At 45.2% G+C, this 19,665-nt stretch overlaps 1 protein-coding gene across 1 annotated transcript; it reads right to left on the minus strand.

Annotated features, from left to right (window-relative positions):
* Window positions 1–761: 761 nt before the first annotated feature.
* Window positions 762–19,556, minus strand: LOC137432900 (uncharacterized). The gene is made up of 11 exons (XM_068125208.2): window positions 19,386–19,556; window positions 19,202–19,298; window positions 18,969–19,115; window positions 18,701–18,780; window positions 17,509–17,845; window positions 17,195–17,415; window positions 16,548–16,698; window positions 1,598–1,745; window positions 1,375–1,485; window positions 1,150–1,274; window positions 762–995 (listed from the first exon to the last, which is right to left on the minus strand). Exons 1-11 carry the CDS (start codon window positions 19,554–19,556, stop codon window positions 964–966), a joined length of 1,620 nt encoding a protein of 539 aa, XP_067981309.2. The 3' UTR covers window positions 762–963.
* Window positions 19,557–19,665: the final 109 nt, after the last annotated feature.

Raw genomic sequence — 19,665 nt, forward strand, 5'->3', positions numbered from 1 at the left:
CATTACTGCTGGGAAGGTAATGGCAAACCACAATATTTAGATGAAAGTGATATGTTGTATTTGGGGTTAGGTTATTCACTGTAAGTCAATACACCTATGGTACAGATAGGTAAAATTATTCAACACTAGTGAAGAACCTGACCTTACAGATGGGATTATGTTCCCATCGCTGGCGTATTTTAGAATGACTTGTAATACCCCCATCCAACAGAGGTGGCGCTATGCTTACAGTAACATGGAGAGAATCCTCCCCCTTCCCCCGCCCACTGAACCCCCGGAACTATGAATTTTCTCAACCACAAAACCTTCCCTTGCACACCCTGAGTATACCCAAAAGTTTCTAACTCATTCCAATAACATTTAACTCATTCAAGCGTTTCAGGAGTACATATAAGCTCTAGCAGGGAAAATGGCCTTAAAAATGCCTGTTGTTGTTGTTGTTGTTGTTGTTGTTGTTGTATAGAAGTCAAGTAAACACCCAACCACTTCTCGAATACGATACCAAAGCTTATGACTTTTACAACATTACAAAATGTAAATCTTTACCAATAACACCTCTCCCTGCTATTTGAAGCATTTAATATCCCACTTATGTATTTGTTTTACCATTCTGAAAAGCAGTAACACTAATAATGTCACAAGTTATGTCTTCATTTTTCATTATTTTTCCTTAATAAGAACCATTGGCCATGCAAATAGCTTTAAATGCCTGCCAATGTACATTTTTGTTTCTTACAGGTTTGTAAGGCTCATGCTAGAGGTGACCATCAAAGGAGTATCAAGTTTAATTGGCCTATGGGGAGGTGAGCAACATACATATGGGAAATATGCATAGAAAGGAGGTTAAACACACCAGAAAAACTAAACAAGACATGAAAACAATGTTGGACAAGACAAAGTAGTGAGCTGCCACTTTGAAGGATCAATGTGTATGCACAGTAACACCTGGACTGAAGTTTCACTTCAAATATCCTTTTGCTGTGAGACAAATATTCCTGCAAAACAAGTGCATTTAGAAGATTAAAATTAATTTTCAACAATGACAAATTCCACATTCTAGCAAGTGTTAAATATTTACAACAGAAACCTTGTTTATAGTCATGTTTTAAAAGCAGAAGTGTAGACATGTTTGTTGGTAGAAATATAAACCTTTTCCTTCCGCATGTAATATTGATCCGTCAGGATTTGTAATTTTGCAGATAATTGTAGCTTTTCTGTCTTCTTTGGATTGTAACTCTGCGTCAAACAGGATTGTTTTGAGAAGGGGAATGGTCCTGAATAAAGACAATTATTGGTAGCAAAATAAATATTTTACTTTTGTGCCATTTTAAAATCAGATGAAAAAAAGAACAATCATAAAAACCAGGTGCTCACCTTATGTAGTTTATATTCAAGTTGACAGTCATGACTCGGCCCAATGAAAGGAAGGCAAGCGTACCCAAAACTTCGTCTATAAGTGCAGCTGTGGCCCCGCCGTGTGCAAGACTGTGTAATATCAACAACACTTTAAAATCATTTTAATTGCGACAGGGACAACATATGCTAGCACGTAGTATTCCTGCAGAGTAGATAAATGCAAATGAATAGAACACTTTACCCAGGCACACCCTCCACGTAAGGCCCAAATTGAGCGACACATGCCAATCGCACGTTGTCCAAATTGTAGAACATTGCATGTTCAAACATGGAGCCCTCTTCATCCGTGCATCGTGTGAGCAACCTTCCGTTTGGAAACGATTTCAAATCTGAGTGAAAGAGGGAATGTTTTGTTTTGTTAATTTTTCAATCAACATGAGTAACACTAACATTCTCAAAAATGTCTTTAAAACAATAAAAAGTAGAACAGTACTCAGAGCGCATACCTCCGCCAGGCTGAACAGTTCAGGTTTTGTATCCCACTTATAGGCCAGATCTGCATTCAGATCTTAAACCAAAATCTAATCAACTTCTTCTCATCACCAACCCAACTCGTCCACCAGGTTTTGTCAAAATCCATCCACAACCTTTTGAGATATTGTCATATGTTTTTGACTATATCTCTCAATGGTGAAGGATCGTTTAATAAAATTCTCAGATCCAGAGCCAGTATATTCACCAAAATATAATGAATTTGTCATTGTCACGCCCCCAACCTGTAACTTTTTGAGATATCCTGTTCACAGACTAAACAAAGAAACAGACAAAGGCAAACAGGGGTGAAGACATAACCTCCACCCACCTTCAGTGGCAGAGGAAAAAAGGTCAATATTGTGGCTGGAACTAACGGATATTGAAAAAGTACGTAATTAAATACTATTATGTTTGTGGGGGTAGTGATATGTAGAGTCAGGTACATTCGTATAGGTCGGTGCTCCGGATGTCGGGTAAGAACCATCACCTGTAATAAGTTCTGTTTAGCCAAATGTCGGAGTAAGGTGTATCTTCGTCCCTGTCCCTGTAATCTAGCATGTTAACTAGATTAGGGCATAATGATAAATTATCCCTTGTAAGTCTTACCCTATGTGATTTATCCTTTGGCTCTTTTGGCACTGCACCGTAGACACTAGTGAGAAATGCCCATTAATTGCACTAAATAATAGCCATAAAACAAACCGGAAGCCAGTTCTGAACACTGCCATTTGGGACACACCAGCTACATTGCCATGAAAGACAGGCAGGCCGAAGACACGCCCCAAGGGACTCGTGATTGGCCAGGGCGGAGCAAGAAGCTACCTGCCGATTGGTGGAAGGAAGGCCAAGGAGGAAGCTGAGCGCCGATTGGCAAGGACCACCGAGGACGTCAGAAGCGAGCAAGAAGCGGCGCCCTGAGTGGTGGAGAAGCGCTGATGACGTCACTACCTGACATTAAAAGAACTCTAAGACTGACATTTTGAGGGGGAGGGAAGGGTCGGAGAACCGGGGGGCGGGGGGAGGGGCAGTGGGGAACTGGCAGGCAGGGGGCGGAGGTGGGGGGGGGGGGGTGTCAGGTGGAGGCGTGGCAGGGAAAAACTGAGAAGGGGGCAGGAGAACCGTCATGGTAGGGGTGGCAGGAGAGCTGGTGGGCAGGGGGGAGGGGAGGAATGAGAGTCAGTGAGGCAGGAGAACCGTCGGGGCAGGGGTGGCAGGAGAGCCGGCGGGCAGGGGAACCGCTGGGGCGAGAAAAACCGGTGGCCCGTGGGGTGCAGAAGAACCGCCTGGGTGGGGGCAGCGGCTGGGCCGGGGATGCAAGGAGGGGAGTGTGACTGGACCAGACCAACGACCATTGAACTCCACACTCCTGAGGGGTTGGCAAGCAGGATTCAAACTCCAGCCACAGAGCCCTTCCACCCGAATACAAAGATCGATAAAACCCAAATACAAATACCCTGGGAATAATGTACTGCATCACTCCACCAGGGTCTGGACACAGAGGACTCAAATCAATACACTTGTTGTCAAAGTAAGTTTTAAACTTCGGAAAAATACAACACGATAAAGTCCCTCAAAAAAACACATTTTTATTTATAAGAAACCCCTTCCAAATGCATATCTCAGCCAAGCCACATAATTTTCAGACAAGTCCCACATTTCCGAACCAGGGAGGAAACGGTGCCCCATGACCACCACCCAGTCCGAGAGTGAGGACACGTGCACCTGGACTGACGCACCCACCGGGACATCACAAAACGATCCAAAAATGGCATCACTCTACCTCCAAAGAATGGCCATGTCGGGGGGGGGGGGGGGGGGGTGGAGGGGGTGCGGGTTGGGGGGAGGTGTGGGGGGAACTGACACTGACTTGTTACGGATTAGTCACTTCCGTTGTTGTGGTTTTCACCCACTTGACATATTTCTGATATTATGTACTATTATTATCTTCAAAAGGTTTATGGTTCATGAACAGTTATCAAAAGTTAAAAAGGTTAACTTTAAATGATACAGTAAACCGAACCGGAAGACGACGCGAGAGAAGAGGAGAGGGCGGAGCGAGAGAGTCGGAGAAGAAGCGGGTTGCTTTGCGGTCTGAACGAACGTTGTCGAGCAAGAGTCACGTACTTTGGGTTTCCTGGGAAAAAGAAATTCCTGCGATAAAGTTGGTATTGCTGTGACGGATCATCCTGCGTGTCCGGTTTGGCGTTAGATTCCGAAGAATCATCGCTGGGTCGCGAACACTCGAGAACCACGAGCCGTCGGCCATTTTGACTCGTGCGCTTCGTGCGTCGAGCAAACTTTCCTTGCTTCGTCAACCGTTTCCACCGTTTTCAGACGTATCAGTGGTGTGGGTGGGCACCGAGGCTTTTGACGATTACTTTGCGGCTCGCCGACCTGAACAGTGAAAGTTCATACCTGGAAGGTGCCTTTGGATTTCCCAGTCGCTGCGAGTGCGCCTTGGTGCTGCTTTAACCACGTGACCTTTTTCTCCGCTTTGGGCCACGTGCACCTTTGTGCCGTTTTGGGCGGCGTGTCTGTGCCTGTCCTCTGAACGAGATTCTGGTTTCGATTCGACATCGTTCCGTTGATCACTGGAGGGGACCATCTCTGAGCTCGAAGACGGGAATATAGAGACATTGGGGAAGGTTCATTGCCACTCACTTGGAGTACAGTGAGTTACCTTATGCATATTAGCTGATGGTACCATCATAGGAGATATTGATTGTACTCTTGATTCCCATTAGTGTTGTACTGTTTTTTGTGTGATTTTTTAATACAATTTTTATTTGCAATTGGTGTGGTTTCACCATTGATTTTTAGACACAGGATAACATATTTTTCTGCCGTGACTCCTTTCGGGGCTCGGAGGTACACCGTGACCAGGGGGTCAGGGAGGAGCACGTAACAGACTGCAGAAAATGTTTGAACAAAGTCCCTCAGAGAATGCCAAAGGAGACTCCTACCTTTCTCCAACATCCACAACCATTAGTCCTGCGTTCCCATCAGGTTGGCTGAAGGGAAATCCCCGGCCCAAGTCTCGCACGAGTCCTTCCAGGGCAAGTCCTTCAATAACACACACCAATAATACATGAACACTCCAGAGCGTCCTTTGTTTTGGAAGTTTAAATATGGTAACCCCACTTTCGTAGGTCAGCTGGGGCAAGTCTTTCACAACTGCACATTAGTGGTGCATCTGAGCCATTGTCTGCAGACGGGAGGTTACCTCCGATGGGAATGAAGCAGGTCAAGGAGCACACCTCAGAGGGGAGGGATCTCAATGGAATAGCACGGTTCTCACACAAGTCTCATTGTTTTGGGCTCGGAGGTGTGAAGTGGAGAGGGTGGGGGACTCGGGTTTGTCGTTAGGGCAGGGGTGGGAACGGGTGCCGTCGAGGCCACACCCACAACCCACCACAATGCAATTTCGAATTTAATTGAGCAATATCATTATTAATGGTAAAAAAAACCCATGTAGCCTATGTTCAACAGGACGTCCAATTTGTTCTATGTGTCAAGTTTGGTGGCAATTGTCCCAGTAGTTCGGGCATGACTGGTGTTTGACGCGCACGCACGCACACACACACACACACACACACACACACACACACACACACACACACACACACACACACACACACACACACACACACACACACACACACACACACACACACAATTATAAGAAGGTAGAGTAGATCGTGTCTTGAGAGATTGCCTCTTTTTAGTGCCAAGCCCAGGTTTCTCGAAACAACCAGTCTTTTATTCTCTCAAGACGTTTTATTGCGACCCATCTACTTTACCGTTTGTATGATAACTACAGGGTCAATCCGGCAATTTCAGTGTTTAAAATACAGTTGACATCAGATGGCAATAAAATGTTTACTTTTCAGAGAGATATCTTTTTTTTTTCCCCACAATACTTGTATTTACTCCATGTTAAAACTCGAGCTTCCAGGGAAGCAGAACTCAACTGAACTGACTGGACAACATTAAAGTAGGTTAGTCAGTTGTCTGTACTAGATTTGACTTAAATGAAAAGCCAACAACCTTGTGTAATAATTTTAAGGTCCTTGTATCCTTATACTTGTCCTTGTTTTACAATTGATACAATGTTACACTTTGCAACAATGTTGCAGAAATATAGTGTAGGCGGCCATTTTGTGACGGATCGGGTTGGAATGCAATAGCAACCTACCTTGTGTGGTAAGGGTTAAACATTCTAAGTTTGATCAAAATCTGTTAATATTTGTGGACGCGAGAGTGTTAACGTCGTTTTCATGACCAAAAACAAAATGGTCGCCTAAGTCCGCCATTTTTCAACAGATCGGGCTGAAATGTAATACCACCCTGGTCCTTGGGGTAAGGATACTGCATGTCAAGTTTGATCAGAATCGGTTGATATTTGTGGACGCTGGAGTGTTAACATCGAAAAGTTAACGGACGACAGACGACAGATGATGGACGCGAGGGTTCAGGATGTGATGAACTCAACTGGACGGTAGTCCAGTTGAGTTAAAAATGAATCGACAGCATAAAGTACAATTTTCATAGAACCCATTTCTGGCATATTGGTGCTGTACAAGAATAAAGAGTGCAATAATTGCACTTGTTGGCACACTTGAGCCAACAAACTATATTCACATACTGTAAGCTCCAAATAATGTCAGTTAAGTTGGTCATATCCAGCATCCAAATGGAGCCATGTACAGAATAAAGCATTTCCATTTCACAAATTTAGTATCAACAGCTCGAGGAGTATTGGCAATCATGAATTATAGTGGCGTTTAATATTGACATTAACTATTACATACAATTATTTTTAATTATAACAATTAAAACATCCATGAAACATCCAACCAGCCTTGTCCGACATTTCAGCCTGCTACCAACATGCATCCGGGGAAAAGAGATGGGGAAGGGGCACGATAAGATGAGAGAAAGAAGATGGGGTCATACATCATGCCCCTTCACACTTTGCACCAGCCCGGTTGAACTAGCGCTGTCCAATGGTTCTGGCAAATGGTCTTGCATCCGGACTCCTCACACTCACGTTTTGGCAGGAAAACACGGGAGGAATTAGGCGAAGTGACTCGGTGATGTAACGAGGCGGCGTAGTGTGACGAGCGATTCCCGATGCAAAGGTGTGAAATGGCGAGAGGTGTTGGATGTCTGTGGATTAAATAAACTAGCAACGGTACCCGCCCCACGGGTGGGGCTTCAATTGGGAGGCCCAAATGAAAAGGCAAAATATCAGAAATTGAAGGCTTTTTTTCATTTTAAACGATTTATATAAACATCTGTTAAATCAAATCACACGCAAATCATCAAAATCTAAACAGTATTTGTAGAATTTCAATAAAAGCCACATCCCTGTTCATATCGGTAAATATTATTCCATCGTGTTTGGAAAAACTGGAAAATTGGAAAAAAATTTGGAAAAACAATAAAGCCGATTTTACTCCAGGGAGTCCCAGCATTACCCACCCAAAATTTCGTTGTGATCGGTTCAGCCGTTTTTGCAGTACCTGGGAACAGACAGACAGACATTTGGTGAATTATAGTAACTAGGGCATGCCCGTACTATATATATATCTAAAATTATATCCCCCCCCTCTATTTACATGAAATGGTTTGGTCCATTCGCAAAGCCAAAGCGAACGGCTTGCGAGTACGGTGACAATCCCCCCCCTCTATTTACATGAAATGGTTTGGTCCAAAGCGAACGGCTTGCGAGTACGGTGACAATCCCCCCCCTCTATTTACATGAAATGGTTTGGTCCAAAGCGAACGGCTTGCGAGTACGGTGACAATCCCCCCCCCTCTATTTACATGAAATGGTTTGGTCCAAAGCGAACGGCTTGCGGAGTTTGGTAAAGAAATCGCCATAGCGTGCACAAACGCGCAGGAAAGCGAAAGAATCGCAAATTAGTTTTAATTAGTTTTAAAACATAGTTTAACGCCAACATAGCGGCAACATAGTTTGCCAACGTGAAATAAATGAATACGCTCTCAAATGTGCCGTCCGAGGCAGAGTCTGTTCGGCACGTTCGGCACACGTGATAACTCGCTGCTCTCTGATTGGTTGAATCGTTTTTTGGACATAGCTCGGTAACTACTTCTCCGATTAATATGAAACCTTGAAAAGGCACATCCTCGGGTCCCCAGCAATATACCTGGCAAGTTTAAAGTATATCGGACCCGTGGTTGTCGAGAAACAGCGGTCAGACACACAGACATACACACACACATACACACACACAGAGATTACTGGAATTATAGATAGATGAAGGATGGAGAATGAGATCTTGCCTGAGGATCCTCCCCTTGTACATGATTGGTTTGTTGGTGCTCCGACCTCTGATGACATCTTGAGATTGGCTTTCGGGTATTTCTCTCAGATTGAGTTCTAGCCTTAGATCCTTACCAAACCGGTCTGAGCTGGTTTGACAACATTTGCAATGAGGGCTGGGAGCAGATGGCATGGCCTCATCATGGAACTTTAGCAGAGAAGGTGTTTGTGATGCGCAATGCGGGAAATGGGAATACAAAAAGAAATTGACACATTGGATTTCTAACTACACACTCGCAACGCATATCTGCCCACATGAATGCAATATACTGTACTCAAAACTTAAAAGCTAAACAGAATACTATGAAATAACTAGGTTTATTCTTTGTGTGTGTGCTTCTTTCACCACAGAGGTCCAAAACCGTAACACCTCGACTGAGGCTGTTTTCAAGTTCAAAGGGCCCAGTTATCATACAACACAACTCCCCTTAATCTAAACCTAGTGTCAGAAAATACAAGTTTTACAGGTTCATGTTCCCATGTCAGTAAAATATGAAACAAAATGCATTGCGTAACTAAGGCTACACGTACGTATATCCCCCCCCAACCACCCCCCCCCCCCCGCCCCACCCCGTCTGACATTGAACCTTCTACTATCATGGTGTGCGTGTGCTCTGGCTCTCAGTATCGCAGGCGCCTCAAAAAGAGAGTTATTTTGGCCTGGAGGGCCCGCCATAACAACAAGGGCCATGTGGCCGCTCAGTGCAAAGATGAGTTTTCAGTCCATATAGCCCGCAATGATGAACAGGTGGCTGCAACGATAAACAAGCGACCGCAACAATGAAATAGTGACCACAACAATGAACAGGTGGCCGCTCACTCGGGTGTCTCTCGGCCCACGTGGCCCACCCTGAACAAAAACCTTGTCGGCTCTCAAATGGCCTGAACAACAAGGCACAGCAGGTGAGTGGTCATGGCAACACAGATGGCATGGTGAGGCAGATGGCAATGCAAGTGGCATGGTAAGGTACATGGCATGTTAAAGCAAGAAAAGGCATGCAGGACCAGCATATGTTGTAGGGCAGGCCCAGTGATGCACTCGTACTGTCATGGGGGCAGGAGTGTAGTAGCAGATCATTCACTGGCTTCAGCCCTACTATCTCTACACTTGCCCGCCTTAATCCCTCTGAACTAACTCTAACCTTGACCCTTTACTCCATTATCTTGAATGCTGTCCCTCTAAACCATGCTAAACGATCTCTCTCTCCCGGAACCCACTAATCCCATAAACTAACATACTGTTATGTTGGTTTGGTAGGGCATATATAGATCCAGGTAGTTCTGCATAGGTAGGTGCTCCGATGCCGTGAAGAAGAAGAACCACATCGATGTACAGTAAAAGTCAGGGACCCGTCTAGCCCGTTTGTTCGGATTAAGGTGCATCTTTGTCCCCATTACGAGGAATGGGGCATGTTAAATAGTTGTAGGGATTACGCTAATTCCATTGTGTGACATCCCCTCTGTGATCATCCTTTTGGCAACACATCACATACATTGGATAGATCCATTAGTGCACACACTAATTAAATCCCCGTCCGCCACAAGACGATAAAACTGAACAGAAGAGCAGACAGCAAGCGGCCGCGCAATGTTACACGATGGCGATGATACATCGAACAGGCAGGCTGAGAGACACACCCAGGAAGGCTCGTGACTGACAGGGGGGAGGGGCGAGCAAAGAGCAGGCCACCGATTGGCAGAGTAGGGAAGGATGTGTGATTGGTCAGGGAAGGGACAGAAAGCTTCCCCGTGATTGGGGGTAAGGAAGGTGAAGGACGTGCCACACTGATTGGCCACAGACCAATGACACCACAGCCAATCAGTGCGGAAGGCGCGAAACCACGACCAAGAAGCTACGCACTGGTTGGAGGAGAAGCACCGGTGACGTGAGAAGGTGCAAAAGGCTACGAGCAAGCGACGCACTGGTTTGGAGGGGGGGGAGAGAGCTGATGTGAGAGGACAAGTGACAAAACGACGGGCGAGCCGACATTTTCCCTCTTCTCGTTTTGGCTTCCTTCCTGCTTGGACCTCCCTTCTGCCTTTGCTTCTCGTTCCCGTTTGGACCTTGGTGATCGAGAGCCGACGATCATCCTCCCCTGTTGTTCATCCTCTCCTGGTGCCTGCGTGCAAGTGCTGTGCTGTGCTGTGTGGCGTGGGACGGACCGTGCAGCGAGGCCGGGGTTCGCGCCGACCGGAGCGCGGTCGGACGACTGCGCTTGGAGCTGACCATCCCGGACAATTCCTGACGACCACATCCAGACAGATAAGATGCACCCACAGCCCACAACGATTTATTTGCTTACTTCCTTCCCCTGTGCTGTTGTTGAAGTCTGTGAGTGGTATCCCAACCTAGGTCTTAGTTATTTATCGTCGCGTCCATTGTTCTCGGGTTCCGTTAATAAATATTTCTTTTTGTACATTTTACATCCGTTTTTGGTTTGATTTATTAATTTGCAGGTGAAGACTGCGCGGGGCCGTGAAGGTAAGTGGGCATTCTCCCCCAAACCCCCCTGCTCGCGTATCGTCCGCCATCAATTGGAAACGCCTCAAAGTAAGCTCGATTAGGCATCCCTGGACGCTCTGTCTTAATAGAGTCGTCCACAGGACAATATTGTACCTCCAGGGAGGAAAATTAAGGCACGTGACGATAAACACAATGCGGTGACGTGGCCTCACAAGGATCTCTGGCAGAGTAGCCTGATGGGAGGTGTGCATGTCGGTCACATGATTTTATTCTTGTATAAACCTTTGTTATAGGCTTAAGTATAATCGTTATTTTGTAGTTAATAAGAGATGCTTGCTTCACCATTTATATTCCAATGAGAACGCTCGCTTTCTCCTACGTGCTGGAGTCGAGCCTGTTACTTCTCACTCTTGCTTTGAACATGTTTTACGATCTAACCTCGGCCAGGAATGTAAACTAATCAAAGGCCGGCCACTCCAACGTGTGAAATATAACCTCCAACCTCCGGCCATTTCTTTGAGTTTGGAGAAAACATCTGCTCCGCGTGATAAGAACTCTAAGCTCCACTCCCTCGAGGCCACAGGAAGGGACCCCCGGTGGGAGGGATTAAGCCCGCTGATTTCCTTTGTTTGAGCCCACTTTCAGCGGAGATCTTGTGGATATGCTTTCTTATATAAACGGACCTCGGTCCGCTTATTCTCTAGGTGGGTCAACGAGGCACGCTGTCCATTTGTGCAGTATATGTTGGCTCTTCTCCGCAGCTGTGTACATGATGGATCAATAAACGCTTGTTACTCCTTTTCTTCGTTGTGGAAACCTGATTCGCTTCCCAACATGCATATCCATACACTAAAAATTGGGACACAATGGGTCCACTCAAAACCCAATTACCACACTCCGTTATTCCAGAGGCTGCAGACATTAAAAATGGTACAACGGGGGACCATCCATACTCTATCCTAGATTTCCAATGAAACTCTTCTTCTTTTATCATTAACTACCCCCCTCCCCTATACAGTGGTTCTATGCAACCAATATACCTGTAGATCAGAGTGTTGGTTCTCTAACAAGTTTGGACCTCATCTTGAAAATTCCTTCTGTGACTCCGCACAACATCGCGGCTGGGCAATGTGGCTCTCCTCACAGGATCTCCCTGCTTTCTCAAAATTTGGCATCCCGTGCTGCTGGGTCATTGGTTGCATAGACCCCCTCCCCCAAACCCCGACCAACCCTCCTTAATTACTGAGTCATGGGTGGAACTCCCTGGCCTCCCCCAATAGTTCTCTTCCTGGCATGTGGCACTTGAGTCCACTTTTGGGTACTCAGTCCATGCCGTACTTCCCCTGCCCTTCTCTGGGCTCCACCTTGATTACCGCCTGGTGCAATGCACACTCAGGGCCGGGATACTCGCTGAGCCACACTCCCAGACTGTCAATGCCCTTCTGCACTCCGCAAAACAAAAATTTTCTACTCGCAGCACCAACAGCAGAACGACATTCTGCACCAAATTATCTGAACCCCATCTGATCTAACACCAATAAAGGTGAGGGTTTGTCCACAGTGGGGCATACTCTGCTCCACTCAAAAACACCATCCTCGTACCATGCACTCAATCTTCAATCTCTAAAAACTCATTCACACTTGATCACACAAGACAACTCATCACAACTATCGGGGATGCCTCTTCGCAGTGGTTGTACCCCCCAATGCAAGTCAGAGGCCAAATATTCCCCATTCTTCCCTGCTGCCTGGATTCGTTAGGGCAGTACGGTCAGGGTTAGAGTGCCGATCTGTCCACATGGACCGGCTCTTTCCCTCTTGTCCATGTCTCTTTTTGTACACCGCACCTTTCCTATGCCGTCTCCAGGCATTGCAAATCGTCATTGCCGGGCACCGAAGGGGGCTCGGCAGTGACGCACGCTGAAAGAGAGTACTCAGTTTTCACTCTCGTTGTTTGTTTTCTTGTTTTCTTGTTTGTTTGTTGTTTGTCCGGACGATATCTCAGCCATCCTTTGAGCTAGGAAGCTGAAATTTCGGCACAATAGTGAGCAAGTCCTTTGTAAAAAACGGTATTTTTTGTTTTTTGATTAATCAATAAATTGAGGAGTTATTTTAATTATTAGCGATTAATTAAGTACTTATTTAATTAATCAAATTTCCTTTCTCTTCTGACCATTAACTCAGGCACCTTTTGAGTTAGGAAGCTGATATTTGGACATGCCAATGACCAGGTGATTTGGCTGCAAAGGCTATTTTTGATTTATTAATTAATCAATTAATCGATTAATTATTTAATTATTCGATTAATGACAAAAATGTTTTTTTTTTTTAAGTTACAGATTCTGATGAAATAGTGGTAGTTTATGTGTTCTCTGACCAAACTGATTAATAATTTAATTTTTTTATGATTATTATTTATTTATTTTCATTATTAATCATTTATTTATTTTCTTTCTCATTTGGCCAATATCTCAGGCACCTTTTGAGCTCGGAAGCTAATATTTGGACATGAGTGACCAAGTGATGTGGCTATCAAGGATATTTTTGATTTATTGATCAATCAATTAATCGATTAATTATTTAATTATTCGATTAATTACTAAAAAAAAAAAAAAATATTCAGTTACAGATTCTGATGAAATGGTGGTGGTTTCTGTGTTCTGTGACCGAATTGATTAATAATTTAATTTTTTCATGATTATTATTTATTTATTTTCATTATTAATCATTTATTTATTTTCTTTCTCATTTGGCCAATATCTCAGGCACCTTTTGAGCTGGGAAGCTAATATTTGGACATGACAGTGACCAAGTGATGTGGCTATCAAGGATATTTTTGATTTATTGATTAATCATTTCATCTATTAATTATTTATTGATTAATCGATTAATTATTTATTGAGTAATCAATTAATTATTAAATTTTTTATAAATTACTTATTTAATTAAATTTCTAAAAGATACATCTTCGGATGAAGCACAAGTGGTTTAGTTATGCTATTAGCCAATTGATTATGAAAATATTTTGTGATAATCTTTTATTGATTTTAATTATACAATTAATCAATCAATTAGTGTACACCTCTCCCTCCCAATGCAGCCTCAATGAGCTGCACTGCAGTATTGCCGGGCGCCCGAGGCGCCCCGGCAATGCCGGGCTGTAGGATATTTAATTATTTGGCATGGGGGCGGTGTACTTTGAATGTATCTTTACTTGTCTCTATTTCTTTCTCTCTCTTTCTTTCATTCCCTCTCTTTTTCTCTCTCTAACTCTGTTGTGGCCCTGACCTGACTTTGTGAGGGTGGGGTACACCATCCTGGATGTGGGGGATTTCTGGGTCGCTTCTGCAAGATCGATCGGCTGTATCTGTGACGCGGGCTTGTTCGAGAGAATTGTCCAGGGCTATTATTTTTTTTATTTTTTTTTGTATACTGAATCGAGGCTCGTGAAAGAGCTAACATTTATTTCACTAACAAAACAACCAGACAAACAAAATATACAAAAAGAGGGAGCGGAAGACAAGATGGGGAGAGAAGGGGAAGCACACAACCACAACTTTTGAGAGCAGGAAGAAGTGTGGGAGGGAGAGGGCTTGGGGGGAGGAGGCATGGGAAGGGGGGGGGGGAGGAGGCATGGGAAGGGGGGGGGGGGAGAGGTATAAAACACAAGGGGACCGAAATTAGCAGGGGTAGAAAAGATCAAGGTTTTGGATAGGGGAGGATAAGAGATGGTGGTGAACAGCTGTTTTAAAGACCTGGAGGCTGGAGTGGGATTGAAGAGAGTGAGGGAGTTTGTTCCAGAGGCGGGAGAAAAGAGGAATGAAGGAGTGAAGGTGAGCAGAAAGTCTTGATTTTGGCAGTTTAACCATAAGAGGGTTGCAGGCAGATCTTGTGCGACCTGTAGGAATATTTGGGGGACAGAGCCCAGAGAGAGCTGGGGGGGGAAGGCCAGAGAGGAGTCGGTAGAAGACGGAAAGACCACCAACCTGCCTGCGGTGAGTGAGTGAAAGGCCCTTGGAGTTAGCTTCATCGCGGGAGATTCCAATGATTCTGAACGCTTTGGTTTCAACAGCCTGAAGACGAGCTAGGTGTGAGGCAGGAGCACCAGACCAGAGGGGAGAGCAGTATTCCATAGAGCTGCGGATGAAAGCCTTGTATGTGGTGAGGAGCTCAGGTGTGCCAAGGAAGGACTTCGCACGACAGAGGATGCCCAGTCGGCGACTGGCTTTGGAGGCCAGATTTGAAATGTGGTTTTCCCAGGAAAGATCATGGCAAATAGTGAGACCCAAAAGCTTGAGTGACAGAACTTCTTGGAGAGGATTATTCAGAAAGTGGATGGGAGGGTTGTCCAGTCGGTCTTTTCGGAGAGACATCGTAAGAGTGTGAGATTTATCAGGATTGAAAGACATGTTCCATTTGGATGCCCAGTCTGTGATTTTGTCCAGGTCTGCAGAGAGTGAGGAGGCTGCAGACTGCCGATCTGAGGGATGAGGAATGGAGCGACAGAGAGTAGAGTCGTCAGCAAAGAGATAGAGAGGGTTTTTAAGAGAGTCAGAGAGATCATTGATGAAGACCAGAAAAAGCACAGGGCCCAGAACACTACCTTGGGGAACTCCAGCCTGAACAGGAAGAGGAGATGAGAGAAACCCATTCAGGGCCACACGTTGACTACGACCAGAGAGGAAGTCCGCCAGCCATGCGTGGAGATTTCCATGGATACCAAAGGAGGAGAGTTTGGTGAGCAGAGCAGGGTGCCAGACCGTATCGAAGGCATGTGAAATGTCAAGGGAGACAGCTCTAATTTCCTGTTTGGCGTTGAGGACCTCCATCCATTGTTGAGAAAGCAGAAGCAACATGTCCAGAGTAGAGTGACCAGGTCTGAAACCAAATTGATGATCAGAGATCAAGCCATTGGAGAAGAGGAAAGATTTCATATCTGAAGCAATGATGGATTCCATGACTTTGCTGATAATTGGGAGAAGGCTGATTGGTCTGTAGTTGCTAGGATCTGTTTTTTGCACCTTTTTTGTGCAAAGCGGTGATGTTGGCTGATTTCCAAGCAGATGGCAGATGGCCTTGAGCAAAAGAGAGGGTGAAGAGAACAGAAAGAGGGAGTGAAAGAGCGGAACAACAGGATTTTAGGACCCGTGGGCTGATGCCGTCAGGACCAGTTGCAGAATCAGAGTCGAGGGTTGACAAACTTTTCCACCTTGTCAGGAGGAAAGGACACAGAGTCCAGGAGCAGCTGGGTACGACTGGGTACGGTGGGTACAGAGAGGGATGGGTTTGGGACACAAGATTTAGAGGCAAACACAGAGTTGAGGCATTCAGCTTTTTCACGTGTGGAGTCAGCCATTAAGCCGTTTGAGGTGAGGGAGGGGATGGAGGGGGAACAAACACCAGAAACAGATTTGACCAGACGCCATCAGGATTTGGAAGAGGGAGACAGATAAGAGAGTTCGGTCTCTCTTATCAACAACGACAACAACAATAACTCAACTCATCACACATTCCTCCTTCCATTCCAAACTTTGCCAGGAGGAAGAGGAAGAAAAGAGGAAGTCTCTAATCTATGGTCTGTAAATTGTAATACAAAAATAATTTAAAACCACAAATCGTCAATTTCAAATGTCACTAATCCCTCTAATCCTATAATCGTCCCCCATCAAGCAAAATTTTAAAAACTTATTTATTCAATTCAATGTCATAAACCGTAGATAAGTCGATCCGGAGTAAAAGTTGAGGCCTGGACTTTCAGAAAAAAAAGTTTCGACTTGGACTACACCGGTTTTTTCAGCGTACAAGTGATAGTGTTAAATAAAATTGTATGTTTCTTATACTCACCCTCAAATTTTCCCATTTGTACATATCTTCTTGTGCTTGGAAGCTTTATCCATGAGTCATTCAAAAACTTGTTGTACAGATTCAATGTCTCTGAAGTCCAGCTTGAGTTCGGTGTCCCGTAATCCTTCAAATCCATCTCAGTGTCAGATGTCTGAAAAAGATCATGAACATCATGTAAAAATTTTTACGGCGTAGCCCATAGGGAAAATTCGTCTAGAACAGTGTTTGTCCGTCTGTATGTATGTATGTATGTATGTATGTATGTATGTATTGTTATGAATTATGAATTTTGGGGTAGTGATATATAGATTCAGGTAGATCTGTATAGGTAGAAGCTCCGATGATCGGGGGTAGAAAGAACCATTTCGATGTACATAACTCAGGGACCTGTTTAGTGTTTAGCCCGGATGTCGGATTAAGCTTGTATATTTGTGGTCATACGAGGATGGCCTTGTGCTAGTAGGGATTATGCTAATTCCCCTGTTTGTGAGACATTGTGATCTATCCTTTGTCCCTTAGGGCACCATACATAGACACTAAGCAGGCCCAAAAGCACCACACACACTAAATAAATCCCCCCCCACAATAAAACGAACCGGAAGCCAGATGACACACTTGGGCTGACAAACCCGACTTGGCAGACTCACATAGCACAGGCAGGCTGGGAGCCACGCCCAGAAGGGCTCGCTATTGGGCAGGAGTCGACCAACCAAAGGCCAGGAGAAGGAGGGAGCCATGACTGGTCGCCACGGAGCAAGAAGCGACCCGCTGATTGGTGGAAGGAAGCGACGCACTGATTGGCCACCGACCGATGGCATGAGAGAAGTGACGCGGCCATTGGTGGAGAACTGGGCCAAGTGCGGGTGGCCTGCGGGGGTTGGTGAAAAGGACTGATGACGTCACGACTCCGTCGATAAAATAACGCTCTGACTGACATTTTCCCCTCTTGCCTTGGACTTACTCTCTTGTCTTCTCTCCCGCTGGCGCTGGCCCCTCACGCCTTCCTCCGCCATCGACTCTCTCCTCTTGGTTCCGGACTCTGGTGGAAGACGGTTGAGCGAGGACGAAGAGTTGGGTTCTCTGTGCGAGTGGCGAGCATACAAGCACGGCTTGCCACTGGAGCGTGACGAGGCAGGGGCGAGCGAGACGACCGGTGAGGCCTGGCAACGCGTGAACGAGGCGGACCGAGGTCTACTTCCCACCAATGACTGGGCAGTTCCTGCCAAAGCACCAGATGAGCCGACGAGACCCCGAGTGGCTGAGCACACACACACACACACACACACACACACACACAGCTTTTATTTTCATTTAAATTCTCCCCTCGCGTGTGTTATAAGTCTGGTGTGAGGGATCCCAATTTAGGAGTTTTGTTTATCGTGTTTCCTTTGTCCTGGCATTCCGTTGAAAATAAATCCTTATATTATTTTCCCTGTATATTCTAAATCCGTTTTCATGTGAGTTTATTTCCTGCAGGCTTTGAAAACTGCCCGGCGAGATCGCGTCAGGTAAAAGCTTCCAGCTTCTTCTTTCTTCCTCCTGCGTGTCGATATAAAATCCGCTATTGAACCGAATGCCTCAAAGTAACGCTCAATTGCTATTCGTGATTTCCCGGTCTTCACCGAGGGGAATCGCAGGTCAGTATGTATGTCCCCTCAAACGTATACCAATCAGAGCTGAGGATCTGGTCACATGACAGCGTGATGTGATTACATCTGATGTGATTACGGCGGTATGGCGGCGAACATATCGTCGAATCTGTCATATATCACAATAGCTATGCTCTACCTTTACGTTTTTCATTCAGTGTGAAACACAAACAAACCGATTGTTAAAATGACCATCAAATATCGAAAGCATCGGCGTTACGTGTCTCCCAACAAAACGGTACGTACCCAACCCTTGTGGGGTATAATCTAGATTACAGTAGATCTTCCCTCAGTTCTGTAAGTAAAGCTTACCTCATGGATGTCTGGATTCCTCCAAATTTCTTTGTTGAATGTTATAAACAGCATTAGTGACTGTTTAAAAAGCTAATCATGTGTTTGTGGTTTATAATATTTTACAAGCTCGGCTACGCCGCTGTTGGACTTTCGGTCTTGTTTATATTACATTTTATTCCTTTTCAATGAAGTAATACGTGACCTAAGCACCAACAACTGCCCGCAGTTCTTGTGTTGACCCGCGTTATCCGCAAATGAAAGCAGTTCCTTCATAGCACTACATTTCCCCCCTTTTGAAAATAAACATTCAGGATAAACAGATACACATGCATGTGCCGCATTCAAATTTTCCATGAAAGAACAGGTAGCAACACATTAACAACACAATGTTGCATCAGTTAACTTACAGAATGTTGCTCTTCGGTGAGGCAATAGACATATATATCATGGTCTCAATCGCTATATCTAGCTGGTTTACCTGATCTGGTGGTCATACTGTGTCGCTCGGGGCTTGCACTACTCCGAGTTGGTGCGAGTCTGTCACGAGCTGTGTCTTGGTCCCAATCGTTACTTATGCCTTTTCTGGACAGCTTTGGCCTATGGACTCGCGTAGCCTCGTCACTGCCTTCCAAATGTGACTAATCAGCAAATCAAACGGGCTTTAGGGGATCTTTGAATTGGATGCAGCTAGGCTGGTGTGTAGGCACTTACTGGTGGATACGGCCTCGTATTTGCATCCCTCAACAAGTAGCTCGTAAATGGTGAAACCCACTGGTTTGTCGAGAAGATCTTTTTGGAACGCATCAAACTGAGTGGAGGCAATGACCAGCTATATTACACATCCGTGTAGTTCTGCGGGCTAAAAGTCCATCAAGTCGCCACCTCCTCCACGTACTTTATTTTTGCATATGTTGTCGAGTTTCGTTTGTATAAGAGCTAACACACAGAATATATCGGTGTTATGAAGGATGTCACTCTCGTGTCTTTGTGGTGTAGTTTTAATGTGTCGGGGCCTGTGGGTGGTTGTACATGCAGTGGCATGGGTGATTGGGTTGGCATTTGCCATTGCAAGGAACTGTCAACCTCTCGTGTCTAGGTGGTCTTTGATTTTTAGCATTTTTACTTCTGTGTGTAGGTGCTCAATGGGTGTCACTAATGTGCAACCTGTGATGACG

The sequence above is a fragment of the Myxine glutinosa genome, chromosome 1 (assembly GCF_964187855.1).
Source record: "Myxine glutinosa chromosome 1, kmMyxGlut1.1, whole genome shotgun sequence".
Classification (NCBI taxonomy): domain Eukaryota; kingdom Metazoa; phylum Chordata; class Myxini; order Myxiniformes; family Myxinidae; genus Myxine; species Myxine glutinosa.

Coding starts and splice junctions, on each gene's coding strand:
- LOC137432900 (XM_068125208.2), bottom strand. CDS start 19,556: ATGGCAAATGCCAACCCAATCACCCATGCCACTGCATGTACAACCACC. Junction 17,416..17,508: donor GCGGGAGAGAAGACAAGAGA/GTAAGTCCAAGG, acceptor CAACCCCCGCAG/GCCACCCGCACTTGGCCCAG. Junction 16,699..17,194: donor TCCCAGCCTGCCTGTGCTAT/GTGAGTCTGCCA, acceptor GATCTTTTTCAG/ACATCTGACACTGAGATGGA.